The 14,098-nt window shown below is 41.2% G+C and overlaps 2 protein-coding genes across 3 annotated transcripts in view; one reads left to right on the top strand and one right to left on the bottom strand.

The window, feature by feature from the left end:
• fmoda (fibromodulin a) overlaps window positions 1-14,098 on the top strand; it is a 59,547-nt gene that overhangs the window by 12,687 nt on the left and 32,762 nt on the right. The gene's annotated exons all lie outside the window — the stretch shown is intronic.
• Window positions 3,654-12,155, bottom strand: prelp (proline/arginine-rich end leucine-rich repeat protein). 2 transcript variants are annotated; one of them, XM_034586565.1, is made up of 8 exons: window positions 11,998-12,155; window positions 7,695-8,130; window positions 7,425-7,610; window positions 7,118-7,275; window positions 6,113-6,309; window positions 4,677-4,752; window positions 4,368-4,524; window positions 3,654-4,278 (listed from the first exon to the last, which is right to left on the bottom strand). In XM_034586565.1, exons 2-7 carry the CDS (start codon window positions 8,124-8,126, stop codon window positions 4,434-4,436), a joined length of 1,140 nt encoding a protein of 379 aa, XP_034442456.1. In that variant the 5' UTR covers window positions 8,127-8,130; window positions 11,998-12,155; the 3' UTR covers window positions 3,654-4,278; window positions 4,368-4,433. The 2 variants fall into 2 exon arrangements, with proteins under 2 accessions (XP_034442456.1, XP_034442457.1); XM_034586566.1 differs by lacking the exon at window positions 3,654-4,278 and adding an exon at window positions 4,288-4,332 and having other exon boundaries at window positions 4,372-4,524.

The raw sequence follows: 14,098 nt of genomic DNA, 5'->3' as shown, positions 1-14,098 counted from the left end.
TCGGTTGCACCTACTGTAGCCTTGAAAGTGACAACAGTTTCCCAAGCCACCTGTGACATCTTCCTGATCTGCTGCATTGAAGGTTTTCCTTGCTCATCAGTACAACATGTGTGCGTATACATGGATGTAAGTTACGTAAGAACATGGACTTGAAGGTGGGATTTTCTTCTAGGCCTGGTGCGTTCTTTCCCTGAAAATAAACATGCCTCAAACGTCGAAAATAATCCTTGGGATTTTCGCGACGTGAATGTTTAATTTGGGATGCTGTAACAATGGATGTGATCTCGTCAGCAGTGGAAGAGAATTCCTCGACTAGTGCTTGACGGAGCTCTGTGTAGTTACTTGGGACACTGGAAGGAAGTGACTGAATAAACTTGTGAACAGCTGTAGAGCTGGTTTTTAACACAAGTCTAACCTTCTCTCTTTCTGTTGCATTTGGCACAGCACTTAAGCTGAGATCTAGTTCTCTAAAGTAATTATCAATATTGTTATCACAGTTGTCTGGATCAAATTGTTCAATATCTTTAGCTAGAAACTCAAGCAAATCAAAGCGAGGACACTGTGAGGTCCGGGCACGTGCATCACCTGCTACAGGTCTCTCTGGTTGAGGGGGAGGTGCTAAAACATCTTGAAATGTTGAAGTCCCCCCTTTGGAGAGTTGTGCACGGAAAAATGTGTCATGCATCAGTGGATGAGAAGCATATGAGGCAAGATGTGTTCTTGAAGATAAACTACATATGTCATCAATGTCAGTGTCAGAATCAGAGAGATGGGAGGTTAGGAAGCTGTTACCTCTTCCTGTCAGTGGAGGATCAGGAGGTGACTTAATTCCCAAAGACTTCGGGTCGGATGGGATTCTGTCCCATCTTGGGAGTGAAGAGGGAGTTAACCGTACACTATTGGAGGAGTGTGAATCGGAATAACCAGAATCACATTGGTTCAAAAACTGATGTGAGGCCGGGCCTTCTAATCTAAGTTTTAACAATTCCTCCTTGTGTGAAATGAGATCTGACTCTGCTGAGTGCAGGTCTCCTAAATAGTGCAGGGCTTTCTTACTAGCAGTTTGAACCTCCTGGAGGAGAAGAGCATTTTGCGCTCTTAGGGCATTTACCTCCTGTTCCATGGCTGCTTTGCTCTGACAGGCAAGGTTGATTTGCCTGTGGAAATTTAGAATCATGCATCTCAACTATGGACCCTTTGATGCTGTTTGTGCATCACACCTGTCGTTAAGTAGTGAATCTATCTCTTTATTACACTCACTGAAGTTCAACTTGCTGATGAATTCAGGATAGCCAGGGGTCAGGCTCTGTGCTAGGGAAGAAACAAACTGTTCTACACCGGGGTTCTCCATTGTTGTGTCTGAAATTGAAGGATTAGATTTACAAGTTTATAAATCAAAAAGCAGTGTGGTTGGCTTTGGTGTTGCACTGGCAGACACCTTGTAGTGTGGATTTGATCGTACACTAGCCTAACCAAAACTATGGTGGGTAAAACAGTTCACCAAACTTTTAATCACACTAACTGATATGCAGGGCAGTAACAGTTAGGGGTTCTATAAATTCACAGGGCTGGAAGCACGCTGTGGCTCTTTCTCAGGTTCTCTTATCCAACTTCGGCTGAAATGCGTGGCAGTAACAGCCAGGTACAAGCTCTGTTACATAGGGCCGGTGGCACGCTATGTCTTAATTCAAAAGCACTTCACAGTTACAGGAAATTTCACAGCTTGACCAGTTAACATTGAATATGTGATATTCAAATGTTAAAAGAAATTCTGAAAATTTCAACAAAGAATATTCAACTGGAATTATAAGTAACGATAGCAATCTTTTAGCGCAACACTATGAGGACTTAAAGTGGTAGTTATGAATAATGAATTATTAATAAACATTTAATTTATGAATAAATTAAATTTGACCACAATGCACTTGTTTGTAAATACGGTTGAATGTCTACTCCGGTGGCAGACTAGTGGAACTGAATTCAAACCTTTGGCTTGACTGAAAATTCAAAATTCCACTTATTTCTGGCGTTTGCCAAAAATGAAAACAAATTAATATTGCATAATTATGAATTTTTTTCAACTGTACTCTCCCTCACGCGGGGAGCACCATTTATGTTAGCCAAAAATGGAAGAGAAAAAAAAATTTATGTTGCATAATTATGAATTTTTGCCAACTGTACTCTGCCTCACAGGTGAAGAGTTATGCGTGTGTCTGTGTGTGTGCCAAATTAGAGAAGGTTGCTAGATGTATGCAAGGATGGACTGAAGAGCATAACTAGCATTAACTCTCTCAACAACTTGTAACCACAATATCACAACACAAATCAAACTTATAAACATCATACAGAATCGAATAAACAGTCTTGCTTAGCCTAGTATAATTACTAAGCCCAGTTGTGTTACCCGTCCGTGGAAAGGGGAAAAAGGAAGTTGCTGTGCAGTTTGAAGTTCTGTGAAGTCTTCTGGCTGGTTGTGGCTCTTGCCTTGGTGATTCTGTTGAGCTGTGTAGCTCAGTTGCTGGTTGAAGTTTTCCTGCAGGACATCGCATCGCTGCTAGGACGTTGGTAGAGCTTGGGTTACGAGGAGGAGGTGTCCTTGGTGAGATGAGCTGGAAGCTGCACCTTTGTGCTCCTCTCGAAGAGTTGGATGGAAAGAGAAGATGTGAGCTGGAGAAGCCAGGCTTCTTCCCTCGGCGATGCAGGGAAAGAGGCTCGACAGCCTTCTCTCCGTGGAGGGATTGTAGAAAGAGGACAGAAGTGTCAGAAGAGGGGGAGAACAGGCCTTATATTGGCCCGGTGACCTCACAGGTCATGGGGTCCAGAGTGACCAATGGGAGTTGAAACCTGTGTCCCTGGGGGGCTTTCACACCTCTGTGTGACGTTGATGCTCCCTGGGAGACTGAGTTCCTTGCTCTGGTTTTTGAGTCCTGGAGGAACATGCGGCTTCAGGCTTTTGACTGAACATGTGATACCGAAGTGTTGTCTCACAAAAACCAGGTCCCAACATCAGACATGAATTCAATATGGTTGTAATTTCTAGGGCTTTAGCCCCCATTTCCGACATTGGCCGATCAAAGATTATCATGATTATTATGATTGTGATAATTCTGAAGATGTTGATGATGATGGTTATCATCATTATTATTGTTGTTGTTATTAGTTAAAGTTGCAGATAAGATATATATCATAGATATATGAATATACATTGATGTCGCAAATAACAGGTCTACGTGTTTATTAAAGAGACCTTGTGTTTTTGGTGTTGTTAACAAACAAAACTCAGATTTACATTAAGTATTTCTCTTTAAAAACCTTGAGGACTTACAAACACACTGAATTAATACGATTTTCTCATGAAACATTTTTAAGGGATGATGTTTTAGACATTATTTGTTATTATTACTGATTCTCTGCTGATGTGTTTACATCCACGTCAACTGTTGATCAGTGCAATAGCTTGATAGCAGCAACAGAAATGTGTATGTTGTCAAACACTCCACACGGAACCTTCAAGCAAAACACTCTAAAACTGAATTGGTCTCACCTCAGTCTTTGATTCTTATTCCCTCCAGAATTATGGCGACTTTATTGGTGTCCATTGATGCAGCGATACCATTTGAGGGTGGGTGGTAAGAAAGTACTCACATTTCGTGGAAATGAATGAAAAAGTTTTATTTTCCATTATTTTTACAAAGCTTCTTTATACAGAAGAATAATATACAGATGACTAAGAATAAAAATAATAGAAAGACATTTTTACATGGAGTACCTTGAAAATCACAGGCACATTTGGGACAGTTTCAACTACATGGTAGTTACGTTTTTTAACGGGTTCTTCTGACATCCACCGCTGGTCTGTTGGTTCTTAATCGGGGCAGCTGCTCCAATCACATCTGCAAGCGAACATAATACCCTCCCTCCGTATGTGTTGTGTCTGTCGATGTACCTGCATTTTCAGGCTTTTACTCAATCTAGTTTTTTATAAACAAAAAAGGATGGATAAACTGTGACCTCTACAAGAACCTACAACCCTCAATGTCTGCATGTCCACTGTGCCCAGATGCTGAGGCCATTGTTCTGGATGTGACAACAATGAAACAATTAAAGTTTTACAGTTTTCTCATTCATCTGGTATCCATCGTTTAGTAACTCGTCTCCACGGGGTGTACAGGTGGATATACCTCAGGCTTCACTGAGCAGGATTTTCCTTGAATTCAATTTGTGCACTATGACTCTTTGTGTGAGCATGTGTGTGTGTGTGTGTGTGTGTGTGTGTGTGTGTGTGTGTGTGTGTGTGTGTGTGTGTGTGTGTGTGTGTGTGTGTGTGTGTGATTTATGTGTGTGTGATTTATGTGTGTGTGATTTATGTGTGTGTGATTTATGTGTGTACACGTGCATGCGTGTGGTTTATGGTTGTGGGTATGCCCCCAGGCCTAAATAACAATTGAGTAGAGGCGTCTGAAGCACATAATGACATCCAGAGGTATGGGGGGGCTCAGGTGATTTCCATCCAAACGCAGGTACCTGAGGCAACAGAACAGGTTCTTAACATGCCAATATAATGACTCCTGATTTAAAAAAACTTTAGTTAATTAGCTTCCTTATTACACATTACGCATCTCTTCCTATTTAATCTGTTCTAATTTAGTGCCAATATGTGTTTTCCTGTGACGTACCTTAGTCTGGGACCATGGCTGTGATCATTGAGGTCGCCCTGCAGTCCTTTAGGGCAGATCAAAGTGCCGTTGATGCCTGTGAAAACCCACACAGTCATGAATGTCAAGACTTCAAATGTTGTTTCTCTTCAAACAAGCAAAAAGGTAAAAATAAAGAGGAAAAGAGACTCATTTCAATCTTGGTAACTAGTTAGGCACTTACCAAAACAGACCATTATGCTTCAGATATAAAAATATAAAAAAGATTTAAATCAATCACCGTAAGCAAACTAATGCAGCCATGCACTAAAGTAGGAATACAAGAAATCAGATAAATTACAGACAAGCCAAGAAGACATGAATAACAGTCTGTTATTATGGAATCACCTCACATGGGTATTGACTTCTGAAGTGTCGTTTAAACCATGTTATTTAGTTTGTGAAGCTTCACAAAAAAAGATCAGGCTCAACGTCATAATAGAGGTGCCTGAAAAGACTCACATAGAAAAGATAGAGTTAAGAGTCAAAACCCTAAAAGGAAAATCTATAATCTGTTTCACAATGAGAAAGAAACATTATATTAACTTAAATACATCACAATTGCTCACAAGACTATGAACTGGCTCTTGGTTACAGCTTCAGGAGGAGTAGATCTAGTCATTGAACATACTGTAAATAAATGAGCACTGGGAAAATACTGTAGGGTTAAAGATGCATAAATCATAAATAAACAGAATAGAACAAAAACAGCCCTATCACACACATTTCATAACCTTACAACATCTTAGCAAACACTTTTCATCTACACAAAATATTTAAAAAATGGACTGATTTGGAACACATTTGCTAATTTAAAAGAAGCTAAAAGCTTTTTCGAGATGCAAAATTTGGTGCAACAATGTCTTTACATTACATGGAGATTTAAGATTTGGGCTAAATTAGATTGAACCACTTAAATACACTTGGTTATTGAGGTTTATGGGACACTAAGTCAAATGACTCCTTATAAACAATTCCAGATGTAAAAACATGTGTGAACAGATATTCAGTTTAGGAGGTCTGGTACACAGCAGAGCTTTATGTACATTAAATACTGTGTGTGTAAGACTGTGCTCTATTAACATCTCTCACACTCTCCTGTTAGATTTATTTGACCTTTCATCGAGGGGAGTGAATCCAAACTATGACTGTTGGCAGGAAAAACAAATACATGAGCTGAAAGATGCTAAAACGCTCCACAGAGCTCAGGGGAAGAGTCAGGCAGTAATTCTCTGCAGGGTCGTTACTATGAGCTTTTTGCATTGCAAATCATCATTGGATCCATTGTTGACATAAAATTATTGACTTGTGAATCTTTAAATGTCTTTTAAAGTTCGGTGTTCTCATGTCTCAACTTATCGTGTCATGGATATATTTCTGCAAACTCCCACATATTCTGAGGATGCAGTCGGACTTACTCTCGATGCTGTTGTGGTTGAGATGCAGGTGCTCCAGGTGACTGTTGATGAGTGGAACAGAAGAGAGCTGGTTGTGGGCCAGCTGCAGGTCCAGCAGGGTGGAGATGTCGAACACAGACTTGGGAATTCCTTTATCACTGAGCTGGTTGTAGTTCAGCCGCACAAACGCCAGGTGAGTGAAGCCTTTGAAGTAATCTCTGAACGAAAGAACAGTAGAGTGAAAGAATTGTGAGATTTAAAGCAACACAATGTAAACGTTGCTCTCGGGTACTCTTAGGATCCCCCTACATTTTTATGATTGTCATCGATACAAGTTGTGGCTTGATCCTCCCAATGGACAGTGGTACACAAATGCATTCGTTAAGAAGCTGACGGAAAAGGAAACGATAACCTCAGAAGCCGAAGCACAATGTTGACTGACAAGGTAGATTATTGTTATCGGATTTCACACAAATAAGATGCATATTTTTAATTGTTGTGACATCGAAGATGAAACCTAACATAACAAAAACAATGAAAAACATCAGAGGGGAGATGCATACACTGTGAGCATTGCTACTTAATATAGACAAAATGCACTATATTTGCCGCACAAGAGTTTGGTAATGATCTTATTTTTTTACACAAAATATTGGGCCATTGCTTCATTGTAGAGCTGTATCCAGCGCTATTTATCCCAGTCAGACTGACCAGCGGCAGCACCAGGACAATTACCGCCCCTCTCGGTGGCCCGTTAAAACATCCATAAAAGTTTTACTATTGCCTGCTGGAAGGCAAGTTGTGTGTGATATTCCGCAAAGCATGTTGCAAGGGTTCCTCCCTGGTACACCGGAGCTATACATGCATTCCGGGTGCACTGTGGCAATGACAGAGTCGCCATTCTCTCAATTATAAGTTTGTGTACTATCAAAATTATTTAAAAGCCATAACACATACTATAATATATGCAGTGTGTTTGTATGAGTTTTCATTAGCTTTGTGAAAATATTTGATCCGTATACTTGCCTTGGGATGTCATCAATACGGTTTCTGTCCAGGAAAAGCTGAATGAGGCCACTGGGTACGCCATTAGGCATCTTCTTCAGGATGTTGTGAGCCAGATTGAGCTGCATGAGGCTCTTCAGGTCCTTGAACGTGTTCTTTCCCAGGCCACTGTCACTCAGCTGAGGAGAAAAAAAACATACACTGTACAGTAAAATATCAGTTACACACTAATATTTCCTCCAGAGATGCAGGTGGTTATCGCTGCTTACAGCTGAACGACAAAGTGTAGTAATATGCCCCCGAGGTACATTGGAATGCAGAGGATTACCTGGTTGTGGTACAAGTCGAGCAGAGTCAGGTTCCCCATTTTGCTGAAGGCACCAGTTGGTATCTTGGAAATGCGATTCTTACTGAGGCGGAGCTGCTCTAGACTGGCTGGGAGGCCTGAAGGGACTTCTTTTAGCTGGTTATGGTGCACATAGAGATAGAGCAGTGCCGGGATCTTCTCAAATACCTGCATGAGAGATAGATAAAGAATTTCTAGATGATGTTATGTTATTTTGAAATCCTAAATATGAATCGAGAAAACTCTCTTGACCTGTTTGTCTATGCGATGAATGCGATTGTTTGCCAAGTTGACCCAGCGGACCTCTGTGGCGTTGACGAATGACTCTGCCGTCACCTCCGAGATGTAGTTATTCTGCAAATACAAGTAGTGGGATCTGGATGGGATGAGAGGGATCACGCGGATGTTCCGGTTCTCACAGTTGAGAGAATTTGGGTAGCTTGGGGAGCATAAACACTCTCGGGGACAGTCAGGATAAATGGAGGGTGGGCCCAGGATAGGTGGGGGGAAGTCTGTGGGCTCCTGGGGCTCTGGCTCTGCCGGTACAGCAGGCTTGAGGACCGAAGGCTTCCTGGTGGTGGCTGGGCGCCTGGTGGGCTTCCTTTGCCGAGGTCTCTGGGTGAACACTGCCCCCATTAGGAGGAACAGAGCCAATGCAGAGAAGAGTCCCGCGCCGGCCTTCATCGTCCTACAACAGAGCACAAAACAGAGGTAGTTCATGTCAGAATGTATGAACTGCTCCATGGGTTAAGTCACGACACACAGCCTGTCATTTTGGATCTGCGGGTTAACCAATACTGTTTAACAACTCAAACACATTGGTCGTTTTTCGGTCTCTCGCTCTGTGTGGGAGCTCGTATCCAGTACAGACTAATGTGTACATTTGATTAGGAGGCATTTAGAGGCTCAGTGCAGACCAAGACGAATGACTCTTTTCAGTTCACACTGACAACTTCAGTACACAGCTGTTTGTATTTTGATGGTTCCTATTCTGGGAAAGGGCCGGGAAATATTTTTTGGATTTGCTGCTAAAAATATTCCCCAACGCTGCTGGTTTTCGTTCAATTTGTGTTGAGCTAAAGACTTTTCAGGCCTGAACTGGCTGAAACTGTAGTATCAAGACAAACAAAAAGCAGGTGTGTTTGGCATTTGAACCATGAAAATATTGATTGCAGGTTTGTAAATCAATGTGTTGACCCATCTGCACTTTTATTTTAACATCAAATACTGCTGCCTGATGCTGCTCTTACAAAAGAATAGAGAAATTATTTCTATCAATGACCTTAGTGTATTGTTGGGCTGAAGTTACTTAAGATTTGTAGCCTAAGAAATTAGTCTGGTAAGTAATTTAAAGGACAAATGATACAATAGTAATACAACTAACGTGAGTGAAGAGATAATGATGAATAAATACAGTCTCAGATATTTGGTTTGTGGTTTGGTAATTTGAGCAAGATGTAGTGTTAGAGGGAAAGTCTTGGGTAGAGTGATTTGTTTAAGGCAGTGTAGGAAGGGCAGAGACTGATACAGGAAATTAGTACTTATGAGGCAGTGGAGGAAAAGTTTGGGGATAAAGGCTCTATTGTCAGCACTTGTCCAGAGGGAGAGCTGCGCAGGGGAAGACTGCAGGTCTGGAAGGTCCAAGCTCTTTGACTCAGGAGAGGCTGGAGCAAATCCCAACAAGACTCTGATGGATATTTATCTTAACACATTACCCTTTATTATAGGTTTGCAATCGTGTATACACGGGCACATGTTATTTTTAACCAGGAATATGTTGTCATTCTGAGTTAGTGTTTCAGAGTTGTGGAAATAGGGAGTTTAGCAGTTTTTACTTTGCAGTAATGAGGACATTGGTGTTACAAAACTCATCCAAAACATCAAAAGAGTTCAAACTTTCCCCAGGAGAGAAGATAGGAGGTTATTATGCACACACAGACACACACAGACACACACACACACACACACACACACACACACACACACACACACACACACACACACACACACACACACACACACACACACACACACACACACACACAGCTCCAGATGTTTGCCTTATTATATCAAGACTCTACCATATAAATACCAGATACATTCTTTTGATTTTCCTTTCAGCTCCTGTGCTGCTGCCATCTCTCAATCCCAGACTTTTTGTATCATCCAAAATGAATCAGTGTGTTTGTTTCTTTGTACCTCGTGAGCACAAACCAATTGTAAACAGGCACCACACAGCTGTCAAAATGCATAATGCTTGAGGCACAGTAGATGTCGTGTGGAGGAACAAAGGCTGTAGTAGTTTCCAATCACTTTGCTCCATGTAAAAACAGCGTCTGGCCAGTTTGATAAACATCGCACATGAATCATGGGGCAGGAATGAAGCTTCGAGCCAGAAACTGTCCCGCCTGGAAAAACATATCTGAATTTTTCTCTGACGGTGATCCCTGGCACTGCCCTTCCTTTTCCCTCTCAGCCACTTAGAACCTCCCAGCCCCTCGCTCAAAACCAGAACCAGCTCTCTCCTCCCAGCAGTCCAGCAGACAACTAAAGACTTACAGACAGAGACGGCCGCCTCACTGGTCGATTATTTATGACCCCAATAAGTAAATCGACATATCAGTGGGAAAACTGCTCTTGATTCCTGAGATTTCTGAGATTCTTGGACTAAATCTCTGGAGGTCTGGTGTCACTTTGGCTCACACACCATGGCAAACTGACCAGCCTCTGTTGCTTTAGTCAGAGCACATAATCTTCATTAGCATTAGTTTTGTCCAGTTGTTATGAAACCATTATAACTATATTTTAACATCTTTAGTTCCAATACTCAGTTTCCATGAGACCTGGACCGTCTCCTGATGCAGCTACTCAATGGACCCTATGGTGGAATTGTTTTTTCAGCTGCTGTATCCAAGTTCAACAATTCATTTTGAACCTCGTCTGCGGATTAATTTAGATTAGACTTTAGATGATCTTAAATGGAAATGTCACATATTTTTGACTAAAGTTAAAGACCATAGTTCAAAATTGCCTTGAGATTTAAATTACATTTAATTTCTTGTCATTACAATTATTTTCATTGCAGCTTCTTTACATCAAAGACCAAAAATATCAGAGTTACAGATTTGTTTTGAATGACTGCTAGTTTTTTTTTACAAGCCCTTTTAAAGTGCTGTCAAATATGTTATTATTATCACTGATGTATTCTGTCCATATCGCAACTGTTCTTTATGTTCCTTTCTATCAGGAGATGAATATTATTCCTCTTGAGAAGTAGCCAGAGAAACAAAGCTCTTTGTCGATAAGCTCCTTCCAGTTTCTTCCAATTCTTGCAGAATTGCCTGAGTCATTCCTTAAACCAAAGATAATTACCAGTGTTTCATAAAAGACTTAATAAGAGTAACGTCATGCACCACGGAGCTTAGACGTGTGACTCAATTGTTCTGTCAACAATTACAGTTTGTTCTACATAAACAACAGTGATGCAGTGTATTTTATGTGTCAGTTCTGCAATGCACCAGTGATAGATGTACAGTATGTCTCCTCCTATTGGAAACATCCTCACCAGAAGATACTTCTGGTGCCAAAACATTTCCTCATGTGGGTGTGGCAGTGGTGCAGGCCGTGCAGCTGTAGACTGGCTCTACATCTGGGTGTGCAGTGAGAGGGTTATAAGGTGCTCTGACAAAAATGGTGAATTAACAGAAATATAATGATTATAATCCAAACGAACTTGAGAGTGTTGGAAAAGAAAACACAGAGCTCTGCACCGTCAGGCTCCTGCGGGCGTCTGGTCTCCTGCCTGACTGTAAACTGTCATCACTGCTTCTTTGTCCTCATCATCAGCCAGTTTAAACTAGACTCATGCACACTGCACTGAGGGATATTTTTTAAATATTCAACCCACTGAAAATACAGTAAATCAGTGTGTACCTGTGGTTTGTAAAAAAAGCATGTATTCCTGGGTACTCCTTTTCATTCTTTTTTTTTTTTGGTCAACACCCATCCAGGTAAGATGATCCATCGTGATTTGTAACCACAAAATGGTTTAAATAACAACTTCACAGCGGATTAAGTCAAATTGAATTTGGCAAAAAGAAATAAATCACTTTAATAAATGTCTGTAAAACCCTGAAGATCCATCTGATGATGAGCTGCAAAAATTAAGATCCTTCTGCAGAAGCCAAAGTCAGCAACATTTTTTATAACCAGAATCGTCTGTCTCTTCATATTTCAATCTCCCTGCAGCAGCAGCAGCAGCAGCAGCAGCAGCAGCAGCAGCAGCAGCAGCAGCTCTCCTCACTCACTGATGGGAAACGTGCAGTGGAGAAAAATTTAAGAATCCTAGTGTGCAGCAGCTCCTCTGAGGACAGAGTACCACTTTGTATGGTGCCAGGATTCTACCTTAGTCCAAAAACACCCACCCACACACACACACACACACACACACACACACATTGCTCTTTCTGCTTCTTTTTGTTTCCCACACAAACACACTCTAGATTCTCATTTTATTGTCTGTTTTTCATCAAAAACAACTAATAAAGTTTCTTACCTGCCTCTGGTACCTGCCCTGCTTCGTAAAGTCACAAGTTTTGTGTCTTTTCGTCTCTCTGCCTCTCTCACTCTTGTCCTACTCCTCTCTCTCTCTCCCTCCCTCTCTCCCTCTTCCTCTGTTTCTCTCCGTTACTAACCCTACCCTCCCTCTCTCTCTCATTTGGTGGACAAGGCAGCCTGTTGGGTTTGTTGCCTCTGAAGGTCACAGTGTTTCTTTCTCCCCCTCTGCTCGGCTCAGGGCCAGAACGACTTAATCTTAACTCCTTCTGGAAGCCCGCAGACTCTTTCATGTGTCCACTCTGTGTCACGGTTTGTTATTCTGTGCTCTCACAGCAGAGCACGAGCATGTGAGGGTTTGCCTCCAAAAGAGAAAAAAAATAAGGGTGCATGCAGGTTTGTTTGCATATTTGTATGTATGCACAAACATGTCAGGATCCTGTGAGAAATACTGGGAACACTGGACCTCTTTTGAGGAAACCACAGCTGTAATTGCATCTCTCATTTGTCTCCCACCCACTGGCTATTGTTTAGATGACTGCACACAGATCCAGTCATGTGTTTTTCATTAGCATCATTTCTCTGACGACTCCATGGCATCTTTCCTGTATCAGTGAAATGTCCAGGAGGTTTTTTTCTCCAGCATCAGTAAACTGATTACTGAGGTCCAGCTGAGGGATGGGGGGTGGGTGGAGGATCCTTCAGGAAGTGGGGCTGTGTAGGACTCTGATTAACACAGTGTAAATGTGTGTGTGCGTGTGTGTGCGTGTGTCACTGGGGTTTAGGTGATGGACATGTGTTTGCTGGCCTGCATTCCTGCAGAGTGAGCAGCAGCAGAAAGATAATGAGGTGAACACATGTTGGGAAAAGTCTCAAACACACGTGTACGTATGTGGGGCTCATGTTCTTTCTCTTTCCACTTTTCTACTGCCTCCTATTCACTGCTTGGTTTGGAAAACTGAGCTCAGCTGCGTCAAATAACTGGTCTTAACTAAAACAAGAAAAGATACTTCAACAAAGAGGACAGAGAGAGAAAGACAAAAACATGAATATGTAACCGATACGTGTTGCTGTTTCTCCCTCATCTTCTATGCTACCATTTAGGGGAGGCTGCAACGACACTGTTCAATGACTCAGATCCTGCAGCAACCTAACTTCTCTGTAAAAAGTTTTTTTTACACAGGATGACATCATTGGAAAAAAACTGCTCATTAACATCGATGTTGCACATATCATGTCCAGAATGTAATGTCAACAGAAAAAAATCAGACCAAGACATTTAAAACCTTTTGAATTAGATTAACTGCAACTTAAAGCAATTCTCTGAATGAGGTGGTCTGCCACAAATGGCTGTGACAGGCTCAGTCTGTGGCTGCAGTGCTGTTTCTCCAGAGGTGGCCGACAAATAAAGTGTAACACCTAAAGAACAGGGGAGGCCTGTCAGCAGCGCAGTGCGGGTCTGTGTCACATAATTATTAGTTTTATTATTATTAGTTTTATTATTTTGATCGATCTCTTGTGGAATTGGTGCAGTGCCTGTTCAAATTGTATCATAAAAATACCAATTATACTGCATTAATATGTAACAGTGTCCAATATGCCTCTATAATATTTATTGTTAAAATAACACATGTATATGCCTCCATAGACAATATGTGGAACATTGTACCCCTACGTCCACTCGTTATAAGGGTGTGACTCCCGCTTCACCCCTCTCCTTCTCATTCATTCACTCCAGTGGAGAGGTACGGGACATTTGGGCAAATACATTTCTGTATGTTAGCCTCGCTGTTATTGTGTTTGAAGTTTATTGGTTTAAATTCATTGAAAAACATGCGGACTTAAATGTTTTGTTTAATTTGTGTAGGCGTTCCATATATGTACAACATTGACTGGAGGAATACACATAAATCCAAAAGTGCACAATGCTGATGTAATGTAATGTAATGCTTCTTTTGAGACACAATTAAAAACGTACCTGTTTAGATTGACCTTTCCTGTCGGTAATTTTTTCTATTTATTGTTATTATTATTATTCTTTTATTATTACTAATACTAATATAGAGCTTTTATGACATTTGTAGGACTTTTTAATGCTAATT

Source organism: Hippoglossus hippoglossus, chromosome 5 (genome assembly GCF_009819705.1).
Source record: "Hippoglossus hippoglossus isolate fHipHip1 chromosome 5, fHipHip1.pri, whole genome shotgun sequence".
NCBI classification, from domain to species: domain Eukaryota; kingdom Metazoa; phylum Chordata; class Actinopteri; order Pleuronectiformes; family Pleuronectidae; genus Hippoglossus; species Hippoglossus hippoglossus.
This window is presented reverse-complemented; position numbering and strand designations above follow the sequence as displayed.